Below are 17,105 nucleotides of genomic sequence, written 5' to 3' on the forward strand. Positions count from 1 at the left end.
CAAGAACAAGAACACAACACCAAAGATTGAACCAAAAGATTTTTTTGTCACTGGTGTTGAATTTGAACCCGAACAGAACACGACACCAAAGATTGAATCAAACCCCAAGAGATTGAACCAAAGTGTCCCAATGGCAATGCAGAGAGGCGAGCGACCCAGTCACCCAGCGAGAGCAAGAGTTAAGAGAGCCAGTAGCCACGGATGCGACCTCCCCAGCTACCGACCGAGAGGCGAGAGCGAGCGAACGATAGGCGAGAGCGAGGGCGAGCCGCGAGCGAGAGTGAGAGAGCGAGCAAGCGAGAGGCTAGAGCGAGGGCGAGGGCAAGCGAGCGGGAGCGAGAGAGCCAGAGAGGGAGAAGGGTTTGTAGAAAGGAGAAGGGTTTCCAGAAGGCGCTGATTGGGGGTGGGCTTGGAAAAAATTTATGGGCCCCCAGAAATGACAAAATTTATGGCCCTGAGACAACCGTCTCTTGGGCCTCACTATAGGTCCGGCCCTAGTCACCATCACAATTTTTATTATTATATATTTATTTCATTAATAAAATTTAAAACAGTCCGACAACCCTAACTTTGAATCACTGCCCATTCTAATTCAATGTTCGGTCTGATTCTAAAAATACTAATCTTAACAAAATATAAAAATTCTGCAATTATAATAATAAATTTTAAAATACTAAAACAAAAAAGTTGATTTTGGCAATGACGGACGTGACCAGTGGTTTCGACCAAACCCAAATAGTTTATATATATGCATTGCCAGTCGACACCAGCCACCATGACTAATGGTTTCCGACGATCAGAGACAACCACTCGACATTCAAAAATCCATCGATCAATATACTAAAAAATCAGCAAGATCCAATAATGGAATTTCCCATAAATTTAAATTCAAAGTTTGGCCAAACCCAAATAACACGTATAAACATATATATCATGCATTCGTGTTGAAACTCGTAGTGAATAAATTTAAAAGACTTACCTCCTTCTAAATTGAGGTTAATAAAAATGTGCAACGGACGAGAAAGAAAAAAGGAAGAAAGTCAAAACTGCTATAATGAAAGAAGTTGGGTTTTACGGGTGAGAGAGAGATGTGGGGGGTGTAAGGGAAAAAAGGTAGACACTAATGAACACCAGAGAATGTGAGAGAAATAAGACAAATTTTAAAATGTGGACAACTATTTTCATTGAAAAAATTATAAAATTTTATTCTTAAATATCGCGATATCTCACCAAAATATTACGAGATTTCATTGGGTGACTTTGTGACTGGTGAATAGCATTACTCAATATTAAAATAGAACTATACTTGCAATTTTTCAAAAGATATAGATCTAATATGTAATTATTCTAAATTTTAAAGGTTTTTCTTAATTTTAAAATCGAGTTATCTTGATATTTATACTATGAAACTAACTAAAATTAACCCGAATTATTAAAAAAAAAAAAGTTTCAAGTCCAGGCTGATCAAAACGTTGTTTTGACTAAAACAGTGCCATTTTGTAATATTCCAACTTTTTTTGTTATTATCAATTTTATATATTATAAATTTTTATTTAATCTTTATTTTTGTTTCTTTTATTTTTTTTTTTACTTTGTAAATCTAACAAATAACTGCAATATTATAAGGTAAATCTAGTGACGACAAGAAGTATATTTATCATAAGTGTATGTGATGCGTTATATGACAAAACAAATAAACCAATCAAAATAAAATAATAACGATAGACAAGGATTTAAGCGACAAACTTTTTACTTTTTATAAATATTTTCTTATCCATTCTCACAAATCAAATACCAATAATAACTAATGGCAACATAATAGGTGTTCCTCGTCAATTGTTATTATTTCGTTTTTCTCAACTTGTTTGTCGTTATATCCTATGTCACAATATTTTATTTTAGATTATCCATCAACATTTTATATTTCAAATCTATTTGTCTCGCTTAGATATAAAAATAAAATATTGCAAAAGACAATATATGAAAAAAATAGAGGATAACAAAAATAAGATTGCAAAATGATTAAAATTGCATCATTTTAATAAGTTTGGAGTGCAACTTTGTTTTTGCAACTCCAACTAATTTTAGTTAGTCTATTGTATTTAGACATGCAATGCTAATTTCAGATAATAAATTTTGATAATAAATTAAAAAAATTATTTTAAACAAATATTTTAAAAATCAAACTGGATGGATCAATCGAATCACGAGAGATAAGAGAAATTAGTTAAATCTGAAGATAAAAAGAATTAATTAAAAAAATAATCGAGCCATAATTGAATCACTATCTAAATTTAATATTTGTAATTATTCAAAACACTACTATATTAAGTTAAAGTAGCAAAAATGAAGCAAAAATCTACAAACCCTAACAACTGTGTGTTGTTGACAGTTTTTTCTATGATCCAACATTTTTTAATCTCATTCGTCACTTGTCATTTTTTAATTTTTTCTATAACAATATTTTACTTTTTTCTTTGTCTCTTATATTTTTGTCCCTTTCTTCTTTCACTCACTCCGAGCTTTTCATAATTTTCTTCCTATCCGAACAAATAACCTTGAATCACTCCCGATTATAATTTAATGTCCGGTTCTAAAAATACCAATTTTAACAAAATATAAAAAATTTGTAATAAGACGAAAAATAATAATAATTATTAAAATACTAAAACGAAAAAGTCGATTTTGGCGACGACACAAGCGACGCATATACGGCGACTATTCCTCCAACATCCATCCCATCAGGCCCGATCAAACGGATGTTCTCCATCGAACGGCTGGTAACGGCCGCAGGCAATCCCCTCCCAACTCCCCCCGCTCTGTTAAAACCTTGGACCCTAAACCCCGGTCTCTCTCTCCCTCCCTCTCTCTCTCTCTGAAGCTCCTCCATTCTCTCTTCCTTCGTCGTGCCCGACTGCCCGTTGCGCAAATTCATAGTCTCCGAGCTCGCCTCTACCAAGTCCGAATCATCGCCACGCAAACTGTAAGTCTTCTTCATAATCTCGATCGCTCTCTCTATGTACACAGTATATGCAATAATCTTCTACATTTACACGTTAAATTTCGCGTAGCTGCCTAATTGGAGGAATTTCGCCACTCATGTATAGGTTTGAATTCTAGCAAATGTTTATCGCGACCGGATTTTTCTACAATCAATCGATTTATCTTCTTATTTGTTCATTTCCGGAAAGCTTATATTCTCACTTGCTTGCTAATTCCCTGTTAGGTCAAATTGTGATATATATATATGCACATATTTACGTGTCTGTATAAATGCATCTGCGCGTCTTTACACAGAAGTGGGCTCAGTCTATGTTATCGTGTTTTTCATTTTCAGCTCAAACCTGTTTTAGCTTTTACAATTCAGACAATGGTTTGATATGTATGTGCAGGAAAGAAATTTACTATTCTCCACCCCATTGATACTCGCGCACTGTCTGTTTATTCTGCTTTTACATTCTGACATCCTTTCGGATTTATATTGCACGCATGCAGTTTGATAAACATAATCTGTACATTTTTATTGCTTAGTTAGCCTTTTCATATTGCAATATGGATAATATGATTTTCTTTGCTCTTGTTCTTGAAAGGCAGTATGCTGACTGGCGAGATATATTATTGTAGTGTTTACTGCATATCAAAAGCTATTAAGATGCTGGCTTTACTTGTCAATTATTCTGTTGCTCTTAATTTTTTTTTTTTTTATGGTGGATTAATTTTACTACTGTTCTTCTCACTAGCTTGAGTAAGTCGATGCTTTTGAAGTGTGACTGACTTCCCTGTAAAGAGAGGAAAAAGCAACTATGGCTTCTAGAGCACTTTTAAGGAGAAGAATTGTCTCTGATTACCTTGCTGCCCGCTCTATTTGGGGTTTTCAAAATCTGTCTCGTGTCCAGTCTACTCAACATGTGGATTCTCATGGTCGGAGCTGTGGTGCAAATTCTTATTTTGGAGATACTGGCTGTGCAGAGGACCGGGGTGTCATCTTACCTGCAAAAGAATATTTGCTGAATTTTTCAGCATTAGGACTCTTTAGGCATAGATATTATGGAACTAAGGTATCTGATTATGTTTATGGGAGGCCACAGTTTATTTCCCCCACAGGGATGAAGTTGCTGCCACAATCTTTACGTTTTGCTTCCACAGCCACAGCTGGTCAACCTGATTTGGGTAGTGAAGATGAAGAAAATGAACAAGTGGTTGCTAAAAAGAGAAAAGAAGCATCTCCAGAAGAATGTGATCAAGCTGTTGAAGGTCTGAGTACTGCAAAGGCCAAAGCTAAAGCAAAAAGATTGCAAGAATCTGAGAAGGTTACTACATCTGGTCTACAAGGAGTATGGGCCACCCTTCTAGGGATTGGTCCAGCTTTGAGAGTCGTGTCTTCTATGAGCAGGTTAATATTTGCAGCATTGCTGTTATTTATTTATATCAGGCCAATATGGCTTACATGTTAGTGCATGTTGATTGATAATTCTTTTGCATTTTTCAGGGAAGATTGGGCCAAGAAATTAACTCATTGGAAGAATGAATTCAAATCAACAATGCAACATTATTGGTTGGGCTCTAAGCTCCTGTGGGCTGACATGAGGATTAGTTCAAGATTGTTGCTTAAACTTGCTGGTGGGAAGAATCTCTCTAGGAGGGAGAGGCAACAGCTAACCCGGACCACAGCTGATATATTTAGGCTAGTCCCTTTTGCAGTTTTCATCATTGTTCCTTTCATGGAATTCTTGCTTCCAGTTTTCCTGAAGTTATTTCCCAACATGTTGCCATCAACATTCCAAGATAAAATGAAAGAACAGGTAGTGTTTTTTCTGGGTCTCAAAGTTGATTTCTTGTTGCTAAATGAATTGCATGCTGTAGGTCTTGTCATTATTTATTTACTTATTTTTGGATAATGCTGCAGTTTCCATCTTTATTCTCTATTTGTTTCTGTTTATGCTGTGTGTTGTCTGGAAGGTAGTATGGGTTGTAGTACTGATGGTAGGCTTTTACATGGTTTGTTTCCTTTGTCAGATTATGAAAACTCTATATGTTCTCTGTTTAGAGTGGTCTGTCATTTTTACTTTGGGAACTTGTACTTGTGGAACTGATCCCAATATAGACTTGCCTTGATGTTTTGGATCATAAACTCACACACTGGAGTGCAAAGTCTCTCTTCTTTCCTTAACCTGAGACCATTGAATCTAAATTTATGGTTTTTTTTTTTTTTTTTCTTGGGACCATGTGAAAGATTTGTATGCACTTATGTGTGCAATGCATGCATGCTCTCTTTGGTTGTGACACTTCTAGTCTATGGATTGATATATACCACTTCAGACAAAATAAGATTATGTGGTACAACGCTTGTTTTTTGGACTTGGGGTGTGTGCTTTAGTGTCTGATCCATCAAATTTTTGTTTCCATGGATACGAATACAGTTTTTTTATTTTATGAAAATTGTTTTAAATTCATTTAGAACATAACAGTGTTGACAAGTTAACGTACAAGCTTGTTATGCATAGAATTATGGGTTTTTGATAGTCTCATATAAAGCTCTTTTAGTTTAACATATTTATTGAGCCATATCCAATTAGCAATATCAGGTACAATGTTCCATATGCTATCCAAAGTGTAGAGTTTGCAACATGTGGAGTCCAAAACCACAGATTATGAGAATTTTACATTCTCCTTGGTGAGTCGAAGGAGGCTAGTAGGTTCCGTTCTGCCTGCAACCAACCATACCATTTCTGTCTTTCCAAAGTATTCTGAAGGATCCCAATTTTCTGTTTACAGCTTTTCATCCCTGCTCAAGCCAGTAAGGTATCTTTGGTTCTTTTGTAGAGTACCTTGATTTGACGACAAAAATCATTACCTTTTTTTGTTCCATTCTCATATGCAAATATTATGTTATGTTGGAGTGTTGTCTCATAAAGGGTTTACCCTTTTTGGCAGTTCCTGAATGTTATTGCCTTACAGATCAACCAAAAAAAGGCACAAAAAAAACGAAAAACAAAAATGTGTATCCAGGAATATATCTTAGTTGATTCTTTCCAATTATTATGAAAGTATTTTATTTTGTTGCTTTGTAGGCTTGAAAATTTATCCGTTCTTTACTTTGTTGTAAGGAAGGTAATTTCTTCTTACATTTCCTTATCATAAGACTCCCTGCATAGACCCACACCCACACACCTTGCAATTTAACCTTTTCATACGTAATTTTGTTACATCCTGGGTGCTTCATTCTGGACGTTACAATGTGCACAATGATGACATCCCATGTGCATCAGGAACAGGAATTTGGTTTAAGTACATGTTATGTAATTTGATGCTGTAGAGATAAATTTGTATAGAATACTGGTGGAATCTTATGTACTGCTAAGGTACTTCACATGTCACAAGTGCATTCATTTTCATATCTCTGCATGCATACTCACTGTAACATAGTTGTTTGTGCCTTTTGTATTCTTGTTAGACTGTGCTAGCTAGATATGTGATTGAGATAAATTGCTTGCTAATAGGAAGCATTAATAAGGAGGCTGAATGCAAGAATAGAGTACGCAAAGTTTCTTCAAGAAACTGTTAAAGAAATGGCAAAGGAAGTTCAGAACTCACGGAGTGGAGAAATTAAGAAAACAGCTGAAGATCTCGATGAATTTTTGAATAAGGTCAGTTGCACTTCTGACAGTCAGGCTTGTATATTATGGTTGTGCTCTTGCTCTTGGCCATGAGAAGAACGAGCTGATATATTGATATAGGTTAGAAGAGGAGCACGTGTCTCTAATGAAGAAATTTTGGGGTTTGCTAAGTTGTTCAATGATGAACTTACTCTGGATAACATTAGCAGGTTGAGCTTTCCTCTTACTGCTTGTGCATTATACTGAATCCTAGTGATTTGGAGATCATTATTGGTCTTGTTATTTACTGGATGAGGCTGTATGACATTTTCTTTTCTTCTTGTTTTTTGGACACTTTTATTCTCAGGCCTCGGCTAGTGAACATGTGCAAATATATGGGAATCAGTCCTTTTGGAACAGATGCATATTTGCGTTTTATGCTTCGGAAAAGATTGCAATGGTGAGACACATCTTCCCAATTTAGGTAGCTTTTCAATCAGAGTGACGAGCTTTTACTCTTTTCAAAATTATGTTTAAAAAATCTCAATGACCATCCGGAATGGTTGAAACTATGGAGTCTGCTCCAGTTTAGTAAAGCTTCAGTTCGATCACCGCGTTGAGCTTGATTTGAGCTTCTAGACCAGCTGGTGTCTAGTTTCAACCTGATGGTTTGATTTTTCTCTACTAGGAAGGAAGATATGATGGCATTATTCTGATATTTATAGAGTTTATAGAATAATTAGTAAGACCTTAATTAGCAAGTCCTTTGTATTGATTCTTCTGCTTCTGTTTACAAAAAAGGGGTGCCTGAAAGTAGTGCATGGTTCTGGAGGTTTGACCTTTTTATCTTGCCACTGCATGACAAATATGATCAGCTCTGGTCTTGTTCTGGGCTCTGCCAGAAGGAGCCACTAAGGTTTTTTAGTTTGTGGAATGACCAGCTTAATGGTTTTGACCTCGGTAGGCTGTTTTAGGAACATTGAAGCAACAGATACTTTTATTTTTGTGTGTTAACCCAGGGTCAAATGAACATATTGATGTGCACATCCGTGTTTCAGGTCCTTAATTAGTACTTTTTTTCATTTTGATTTTTTGTTTTGGATCATTAATCTTTTTTTATTTTTATTTTGCTCAGAGATCACTAAGCTTTTATTATTATTTTTGGAAGGATTAAAAATGACGATAGGTTGATACAAGCTGAGGGCGTGGAGTCTCTTTCTGAAGCCGAACTTCGTGAAGATTGTAGGGAGCGAGGCATGCTTGGATTACTTTCAGTTGAGGAAATGCGCCAACAGGTTTTTCTCGTCACCGTCTCTTTTGCTCGATCCACTCTCGCACTTGAACATTGCTTTTGTAGGTCTTTATTAGCAATCAAACAGAACCATAAAGCTTGAAATTCCTATCAATGTCATGGTGGTTCTGGAAATGTAGGAAATGAGATTGTGGAGATACCACTTATATTAGCATGTACTTTTATGGACAACAATATAAGCTGAAAATAAAACAACTCAGTATCTATATGTGTAATGTGTAATAAGCATGTGTACACACACATCCGAAAAATAGAAATGTGGTTCTTTTATGAACTTATATTGACAATTCTATATGTTTGGAAGATTGAAATAGAAGTGTCATTTCTACAAGCACAATTTTGGAAATGCTAGGATGTTCTATAATATACTAATAATTTATATTTTTGCAATAAAGAAACCAGAGTAAGACTCTTTGGGTGGTAGAAAAGTTGCATCAAAAAGCATAATTTTTGAACACCCAAGACAAAATAGAGAAGTGATTAGTCTACAATTCAAGTCCCAAAATCTTTGTGGACAGCTGAACAAACAAATAAAAGGAGAGCAAAAATCCCAGGTTGCAGCTGCTGGGTATCAACTGCACGGACTGCCCCTTCCATCCTTCTCTCCCTCCCTCTCTCTGTCACTCCATTTTTTTTCCATCTAAACTCAAGAGGTGCTTCATAAATTAACTTAATCAGTTGGGAGTTTAATGAAACTTCATTTCATTTTGTAGCTCCACGATTGGTTGGATCTATCTCTCAATCACTCTGTACCTTCTTCCCTTCTGATTCTGTCCAGGTACTTGAAGTTCATTCAGTGTCTTTATTTCTGCAAGAAAAGTGTAAAGCCCTGTTAGTTTGTTCTTTTATAACCAGCACACGGTTTGAACTTTGTTTTCTGTTGATAATATATGCAGATCCTTTACTGTCTCTGGAAAGCTAAAGCCAGAGGAAGCTGTTCAAGCAACACTGTCTTCACTACCAGATGAGGTTGTGGATACTGTTGGTATCACATCATTGCCATCTGAAGATTCTCTTGCAGAAAGGAGGAGGAAGCTGGAGTTCCTTGAAATGCAGGAAGAACTCATCAAGGTTGATAATCTCTTAGTTTTTGTTATTTACCTCCCCATTTGACTTTCGAACTGGTCACAACCCTGTAACAGAAACCATAAAAAAAAATTGCTTAATATTTTAAACACTGTGGATAGATTAGATAGAGCAGGGATATGGTAGGAAGTGACTTTGATACTAAAAACTCAAATTGCCCTGCATTTCATTAGTTATCCTGCCTTGTGGCAATCTTGACTCTCACCCATAAAGCACTTTTCAGTTTACATTAGACAGCTTGAGTCTTCAAGGTTGGGGCTTCCTGTTATTGTCCGAAGATAAGTAGTGTGATTTTCTCAGTTTTATTGGATTTATTCGGTAGCTTGTGTCTTATTGTTTTATCCTTTATTTGTTGGTTATTTTGGTTATCCTTATCTGATGGTTGTGGTTGAAGTGGACTGAGTCTTGGTCCTTATCTGTTTGTTTGTTTCAGGATAGTTGGCTAGGTAGTGTGTCCTATTTTTAAGGAGGTGGGTTGTTAACCCACAGAACTGTATATATTGAGTCCTTTTTTGCTGGAAATGGATATGATTTTTCTTGCTAAAGTTTTATCAGTTATCTTAACTGACTTTTTAGGTCATCTGTTGATTTGCTTTTGTTCTAAATCATATAGGAGGAGGAAGAGAAAGAGGAAGAAGAGCAAGCCAGGATAAAGGAATCTACAGCTGAACAGGAGGATGTGGCCTTGAAAGAGATGGCTATTCCAACAGCAAAGGAAGCACAAGAGCAAGCGAGAGCAATAACTCTGGAAAAACAGGAGCAGCTTTGTGAACTCAGTCGTGCTCTGGCTGTTCTAGCTTCTGCATCTGTGAGCATTATATTCTCCAATTTTGTTAAGCTCCTCTTGACAGCATATTTTTGTGAAGTTTTGTTGGTCTGCACATATTGATTTCCTTTTGCTGCTAATATGCAGTCAGTCAGTAGAGAGCGTGAAGCATTCCTAAGGCTAGTCAACAAAGAGGTAAATCCAAATCATGGACATGTTTATTACTCTTCAATATAGCATTTATTTCTGTCTCTCTCTTCCTGTTTGTTGGCTCAAGGATTGTTTCATTTTCCCATTTCACAGATTCTTTAGGATAATTATCCTCCTGTGACTCCTGTCCCTTTACCAAACAAAAAAGGAATTGGAGAAAGAAGAGGGTTAAAAAAAAGAAAGATATAAACAAGAGGAAATACTCAATCCGTAACATGAACGTGAAGATAAAAATTTCATAATGTTGTGGAATTATAAAGTTGTTTATTGTATCTTCTCATACACGTGCAGAATATTTCAGTCCTGCATGAAGTTTGTGCTTTCAGATTACAGTTTTGGTTTCTTTTATAGATTGAACTTCTAATTCCTTGTAACCTTTCTTATTTCCACAATTTTGTTTCTGGAAAAACTGTTAAGATAAGGAAAAAATCAAATTTGATTTTATCTTAAATCTTAACAAAAACAAAAAAAAAGCAAGAGAGGATTAACTTATCACTATTTTTCTTACAACAATGCCCACAATCTCTACTTTAATAATCTTGTGAATCACTCCATGCAATCAACTAACTTGACTTGTATTTTATGGCAAAGCTGGTCTATAATTCTGCTATTATAATTATAAGTACTTTCTGACAGTCAGAATGTGTTTTTTACTCATTTTCTTTCTTTATCAACCTATGTTTCAGTGATACTTGTCATAGAGAAAATTTTGATACGAAACAGAGAAAATTTTACCATTGCTTTGCCTAATTATGTTCTTTCTTTCTGATTGTCTTCTTCTATAAGGTTCATATGACATCGCTTTGACAATACACTCATCAAGTTTTCTGAAATATTTTCAGATTGAACTCTACAATAGCATGGTAGAGAAAGAAGGTGCAGACGAACAAGAGGCCATGAAGGCATATAGAGCTTCCCATGAAGAAAGTGACCTGACTTCTGAGGCTGCCGTAAGCAATGAGGTGTCGTCAGCACTCATAGATAGGGTAAGTTTTTCATTTTCTGTTAAAAATTCTTCTCCTTCTTTTCTTACTATCAGAAATGTGTAAATGCTAGAACATGTGAATGTTAACTTATTTTACATCATCTGGCATATTCCAGGTTGATGCCGTGCTTCAAAAACTTGAAAAAGAAATTGATGATGTGGATGCTAAAATTGGTGATCGGTGGCGGCTGCTTGACAGGTTGAGATATATGTATACACATATTTTTATTTATGTGTCATGCTCGTAGTTCTTATTCTCTTCAGTTTTGCAATTTTGAATAGATTTTGCCAGTTATGTGCAGTAAAAGGACAACCAGGAACTTCCATGCAATTCTTATCCAGTCATTCATGAACTCGAAATTGTTACCCTATTTAGGGACCTATAAAAGGCAGAATTACACAGAGAGCTTGCCATGAACGTTTAAATGTTGCCATATATTGGGACGTTTAAATGTTGCCATATATTGGGACCTATAAACTGATAGATACATAAGCCTGTATGATTTCTGAGTACATCTGTATCAGATTGAATTAATCCTGATCTGATTTCCAGCATATCTGCCATTTTCTTTAACATGTCTTGAGCTATTAGTGACACCCATGTAGGTTTATTTGCTTTCTAACTGTCTGATATTTCTGTATCTACTTACACCCCCCCCCCCCCCCCCCCCCCCCCCGAAAAAAAAAAAAAAAAAAAAAGATATTTCTGTATCTAGCCAGGCATATTAAAGCTGTTATATATGCGTGCAGAGATTATGATGGCAAAGTGACTCCAGAGGAGGTTGCAGCTGCTGCGATGTACTTGAAGGATACTTTGGGCAAAGAGGGGATTCAAGAACTCATTAGCAACCTCTCCAAAGATGGAGGTCAGTGATTCAGACAGTTTTATTAGTTGTCTTTCTTATCTGCATCTTCTTTACCTAAATATGGTTTCAATAATGTTCAAAGTGCGACTTTTTTCTGCTATAAAACCACTCATAATGTGTCCCGCAAAGATCCACTCTTTTATTTTTCAAATGAACTTGGTTATACAGAAGGCAAAATTCTTGTTGAAGACATTGTGAGATTGGGCAGTCGAGTTGAAGATTCCAGTGCAGCTGAAGTCGGGGGGAGATAAGAGAATAGCATCATCTCAGTAGTATTCACTTTAGACTAGGTTTGGAGGTAGTCTTTTTGCTATTAATCACAGTGGCCAATATATTTTAGGCAGCGATATATGCATCTACCCATCATAAAGATCGAGTTTGTGATTCTTTCTAGCAGAGTATTGGAAAAGGTTTGTCGGTAAGGGCTGTAAAAATGATCATGTAGCGAGTGTTGTGCCGGAACTGAAAAGATCATCATGTAGCGTAGCGACACACAGGTTTCGAGTTCTTGGCCTCAATGGTTGTATAGTAGTCTGTACATGACACAAACAATCGTTTATGGATGCTTCATATCATGCCCCCTATGATCTACTTAGTAATATGGAAAGACCTTCTACCTTCTAGTTGTTAATATATATGCTTGTTGCAGTTTGATGATGTCCCAATGCAGTGGCGAGGGGCACACAAGTTTTGAAACAAATTCCCCCAATGTTCTTTTATTGGCAACTCTGTTTGTTTTTTTGGAGATATCCCACTTATTTGGGAGAGTGGATTATTATTGGTACAGATGATACCATCAACAGCCAACCTGCAATCAAATCCCTCTTCTTGTCCAACTTCTCTAATCTTTATTTCATCTCTTGTCGATTTTTTCTGGCTTTTGTTTCACATCCATTTGATTGATTAATATAAAAATCCATTTAATTGATAAATACAGAAAATATTTTATTTTATTAAAAGAGTAAATTACACTCAGATGTCTTGTGGATTGGACCTCTCTTATTAATACCGTCCAAAAAATATGTATAAAATCCATTTAAATCTGTAATGTAGTGAGTTGAGTTATTTATATCAAGAGCGTTATGATTTTGATCACAATGTTTGTAGAATCAACAAGTAAATCCTTAATTATATTTGAATTAATTTTTTTTTATATATCATATTAGTGTTAACATTTTTATGGAAATATTATTTCCACTCCTGAATTGTGACCACACTTTACTATAGTGTGATTTTTACTAATTATAACAGAGTGCAGTTAATTTTTGGATTACAAATAAGTAACACTTGATAGGCTACATATAATAATTACTTTTTATTACAAATTTGCAATTATATAATAATAATAAGGCAATAATTTTTGGTCAATTAATGGGTCGTAGGGTATAAGAGTTTACAATGACTATAACGCAACAAACTTGTTTCTTTTGTAATTGGAAGACAAAATGTTTGAGTTGTGAAAAGAATTTATTTATGACTTTTACTTAGCCAAAAAAAAAAAAAAAAAAAGAAGAAAGAAAATAAGTTATTGCAAATTAAAGATAAGGTTAAATACAAAACCAATTATCTCTTGGTTCTCACAAAACAAAGAAATCCTTGCACCAAATAACTTGATCCCATCTTCTTTTAATACTTTTAAATGGAGCATCATACACTTATTGCAAAAACAAACATATGGACTATTTTGTTAGATCAGATATTTTGTTCTTTTCCTTAATAAAGGTGAATATTGACTTTTAATGGTGGGTAATAATCTTTTTAAAATGCATAATAATGTTTAAGTTAGTCATCGTTTTTATTGAGTAGTGGGATTGAAGATCCATAATTATTCTGTCACAGTGTGTAATGCCACCATCATGCTACAAGATCATGTGCCCATTGTCCTAAGCTTTTTGGATTGACGAGCTTGCCGTGATTAGAGCGATCGATTGGGACTTGTCGGTGTTGTGTGAGTAATATTTATTTGGGGTTGCAGCCAGTGGATGATGATGTCCTTATGGGGTTCGTCTTTGAGGTTCACCTAGCTACGATAACATCTCACCAACTTATTGAATGATGCATATCGGGACATATATCATTGGAGGCCATTGGCTCTCTCTCAGACAAGTGTGACTGACTTTGATATACTCGCCATTGCTCCATGCCCTAGACAGACTACTATGGGACCTTCAAATGAGGCAATGTGCTCTTCACATGCTTGTACAAGTTGCTCTATATATAATGCCTGCCAACAAGAAGCATGAGATTTTAATGGGTTTCTCATCCTCCTACAGTTGTGCTCATGGCATGGATGGGGCTACATATTGGATTGATTTGTGATTTAAAATAATTGGTATATTTTATATATAATTTGGGTTTTATTTTATGTGCATTTGGTTTATATATATTACGTGTATGTGCAATATGGTTGATTATATTGTGAGCCATTGATTTGTTTATGGACACATCCAATGGCTCATGTTAAAAGTCCCTTTGTATATAAGTCCTTTTTGACATTTCCATCGTCTTTAATAAGAAAAAATCCTAAACATGACAGAGAGAGAGAGAGAGTAAAACAAAGAGAAGAGAATTACGATCAGAAGAAGAACTTCAAGATTGAAAAGGTAAACGAACTAAGATAAATCCAATCTCACTTGTGTATCACCTGTTTATTGGAGAATTTGTAGGTCTTTCTACCAGAGTATAGTAGATATAATCCCAGGCCTTCTACGTACGTACTTGTTAATATGCTGGGGTTGTACAAGTAAATTTGGTTTCATTTTGATGTCCCAGCGGGCAATGGCTAAGGGCACACTAGAGTCCTGAAACAAATTCCTCAATGTTGCTATCAGAGCTTCCCTCTTCCTGTACGGCCTCTCTAGCCAATTCCCTCCACCTCATTGCGTTCTTCCTCAGCTCAATTCCCCGTTCTCCCTCCATCACCTCTTTTATCCTCACCCCAATCTCCTGCCTGGTAATAACTCCCTTGTCATCAGCACCCAGTCTCAACCCTACTCGCCACACATCTGCAATATACTTGGCATTCGTCGCTTGGTCGCTCCACTGCGGCATCGCCACCATCGGGACCCCCAGCGCCAGCGCCTCGAGCGTGGAGTTCCAGCCACAGTGAGTCATGAAGCAGCCGACAGCCGGGTGAGCCAACACCCGAAGCTGAGGGCTCCAGTTCACGATCAGCCCTATCTCCGACGTCTCGTCGACGAAGTTTGCCGGGAGCTTGGCCTCTTCGGAAGCCCTGACCACCCACAAGAAGTGGAAGCGGAAGTGGGCGGCCGCGGTGGCATTGTGGAGGCCCCATGCCAGTTCCTCCATCTGGGCTTCACTTAAGCAGGCCAGGCTGCCGAAGGATGCGTAGACGACAGAGGCTGTGGGCTTGGAGTCGAGCCAGTTGATGCAGGCGGCTTCGGCGCTGGGGCTGAAGAGGCTGAGGCCGTAGTCTTGGTCGTCATAGCCCATGGATGGAATAGAGGGTCCTATCGTCTTGATCGGCCATTGGCTTGCCATCATCCACTTCACCATCTGCTAGTGAGTGCCCAAATAAAATTATTAAAGAAAATCAAAGTGAAAAAAATGCAATTGAAAATATATTATTTAAGAGTGTAATTCAAATAATAAAAAATTTAAATAAATAAATACAAAAAAGTAAAAGAGTTTTGGGTTTCGGGGAGAATAATGGTTTGTAAAGGAGGAAGGAGGAGTGATGGGACAGAGACAATGAGCAGCAATGGAAGTAAGAAGCAGCCAAGTAGTGAAGTGAATGATACGTTAAAGTGACAGAGAGGAAGGCGAAGGCGAAGGCGGCATGGCAAACCTGTTCCTCCAATTTGTCAAAGGTGTTAAACAGCAGCCAATCTGCGTCACGAAAATTTGAGAACTTATCGGCCATCAGCCTCAGCAAAGCTGGGTATGCTCCAACGTCACAGATGGACGACGGCAGATCGTCGATCCCCAGCAACGGCATTTCCGGCAGCGACAGCATCGTCGAGCCTCCCAGAGGGACCTCAAAATGGCCTCGATTCAAATGGTAATAGATCGCGTTCACGGCGCAGGACTGCGTGAAGAACGAAGCTCCGCCCAGCCCTAGCCCCTTCGCCACCTCCAGAGCCCACGGCAATACCGAGTCGTACACCAGGAGCTTCGGGGGAGGAGGATCATCGGCCTTCTGTTTTTGTACGATGAATTCGGCCAAGGTCTGCGACACCACGTCTTGGAAGCGCCGGAAGTAAGCCTCGAGGCCTTCGGCTTGTTTTCCGTCGTCGGAGCCGTCGGAAATGCTCTCGATGGCGACGGAGGAAGAGGGTTGGAGGTGGATGGTTTTGCGAACGGAGGTGGTGGTTATGAAGCTGACCTTGACGCCTTTGCTCGCCAGGTGTTTGGAGAATTGCAGCATAGGATTTATGTGACCTTGGACCGGTAAAGGCAACACCAGAATGTGAGTTTCCCTCCCCATCTCTCTCTCTCCCCGCAACCAATCAAGATGCCACCATGAGTGGATGTCGATAAGAATTAAGGTATACTAATGGATAACTGGAAGATGGATGGGTTGGCCAAGCTCATCATTATGTGAATGGCATTCCTATTTCTCTTTCTGGTACCCACTACATAGTGTTGGTGGGGCGCGCTGCTGATGCATGGGCATTGGCATTGGCATTGGCTTGGTCTGTTTGGTTTTATCCACAAATTTGTCAAACAATGCATATCTTGTCTTTGCTGCATAATTATACTTTGTTTTCCTTTTCCATGATGTGATTTTGACTCACTACTAACTACTAACTACTAATGAATTTAAGTCCTCTTTAAGAGATTACTAACTTTGAAAAGCTAACAAAATGCTTGACTTTTTCTACTAACTACAATTATTACTTTGTATATGGAAAAATGCATAAAAATGTCTCCCACTTTGGTCTTTTAGCCATTTAGCCTCTCAAACTTTAAACGGACCTCACGTGTCCCTAAATTTTCAATTTTAAAACAATCGCACATCTCACCTAACCTGACAACATGTGCGTGAGTTACACGCAATTTGACATGGACCCCTTCATTGACCAAGCCAATGACTAAACTATGGGGCATTTTTATACTTTCTACGCTTTTTATATATGCATTTGATGAACAAATAACATTTTTGAAACTCCTTTCCAGGGGGAGGCCACAGTTGAAGAGTGGCTAAAAATGATGAATGAAAACAAAGATGTCTGGGGTCCAGCGATCTTTTTTCTTGTAAATGGGACACAATTTGTGCAAAACGTGTGCTACTACTTTAAGAAAGAACACTTAGATATAGACA

General features: G+C 37.3%; 3 protein-coding genes across 5 annotated transcripts in view; 1 reads left to right on the forward strand and 2 right to left on the reverse strand.

Annotated features, from left to right (window-relative positions):
- LOC127788558 (4-hydroxy-tetrahydrodipicolinate reductase 2, chloroplastic) overlaps window positions 1-303 on the reverse strand; it is a 32,141-nt gene extending 31,838 nt beyond the window's left edge. Inside the window, exon 1 of the mRNA XM_052316995.1 lies at window positions 104-303. The gene's annotated coding sequence lies outside the window, so the exon portion shown is untranslated. The remainder of the gene's footprint in view (window positions 1-103) is intronic.
- A 2,517-nt stretch (window positions 304-2,820) lies between these two features.
- On the forward strand, window positions 2,821-12,438 carry LOC127788315 (uncharacterized). 2 transcript variants are annotated; one of them, XM_052316456.1, is made up of 16 exons: window positions 2,821-2,983; window positions 3,741-4,393; window positions 4,490-4,802; window positions 5,776-5,802; window positions 6,501-6,647; window positions 6,738-6,826; window positions 6,964-7,056; window positions 7,765-7,891; window positions 8,622-8,686; window positions 8,805-8,979; window positions 9,608-9,802; window positions 9,908-9,955; window positions 10,813-10,956; window positions 11,072-11,154; window positions 11,706-11,821; window positions 11,990-12,438. In XM_052316456.1, exons 2-16 carry the CDS (start codon window positions 3,804-3,806, stop codon window positions 12,070-12,072), a joined length of 2,295 nt encoding a protein of 764 aa, XP_052172416.1. In that variant the 5' UTR covers window positions 2,821-2,983; window positions 3,741-3,803; the 3' UTR covers window positions 12,073-12,438. The 2 variants fall into 2 exon arrangements, with proteins under 2 accessions (XP_052172416.1, XP_052172417.1); XM_052316457.1 differs by lacking the exon at window positions 5,776-5,802.
- A 1,996-nt stretch (window positions 12,439-14,434) lies between these two features.
- Window positions 14,435-16,503, reverse strand: LOC127788318 (mogroside IE synthase-like). Of its 2 annotated transcripts, none has more exons than XM_052316461.1 (2): window positions 15,630-16,503; window positions 14,435-15,340 (listed from the first exon to the last, which is right to left on the reverse strand). In XM_052316461.1, exons 1-2 carry the CDS (start codon window positions 16,266-16,268, stop codon window positions 14,615-14,617), a joined length of 1,365 nt encoding a protein of 454 aa, XP_052172421.1. In that variant the 5' UTR covers window positions 16,269-16,503; the 3' UTR covers window positions 14,435-14,614. The 2 variants fall into 2 exon arrangements, with proteins under 2 accessions (XP_052172421.1, XP_052172422.1); XM_052316462.1 differs by having other exon boundaries at window positions 14,435-15,337; window positions 15,630-16,501.
- Window positions 16,504-17,105: the final 602 nt, after the last annotated feature.

The sequence above is a fragment of the Diospyros lotus genome, chromosome 13 (assembly GCF_014633365.1).
Source record: "Diospyros lotus cultivar Yz01 chromosome 13, ASM1463336v1, whole genome shotgun sequence".
NCBI lineage: Eukaryota > Viridiplantae > Streptophyta > Magnoliopsida > Ericales > Ebenaceae > Diospyros > Diospyros lotus.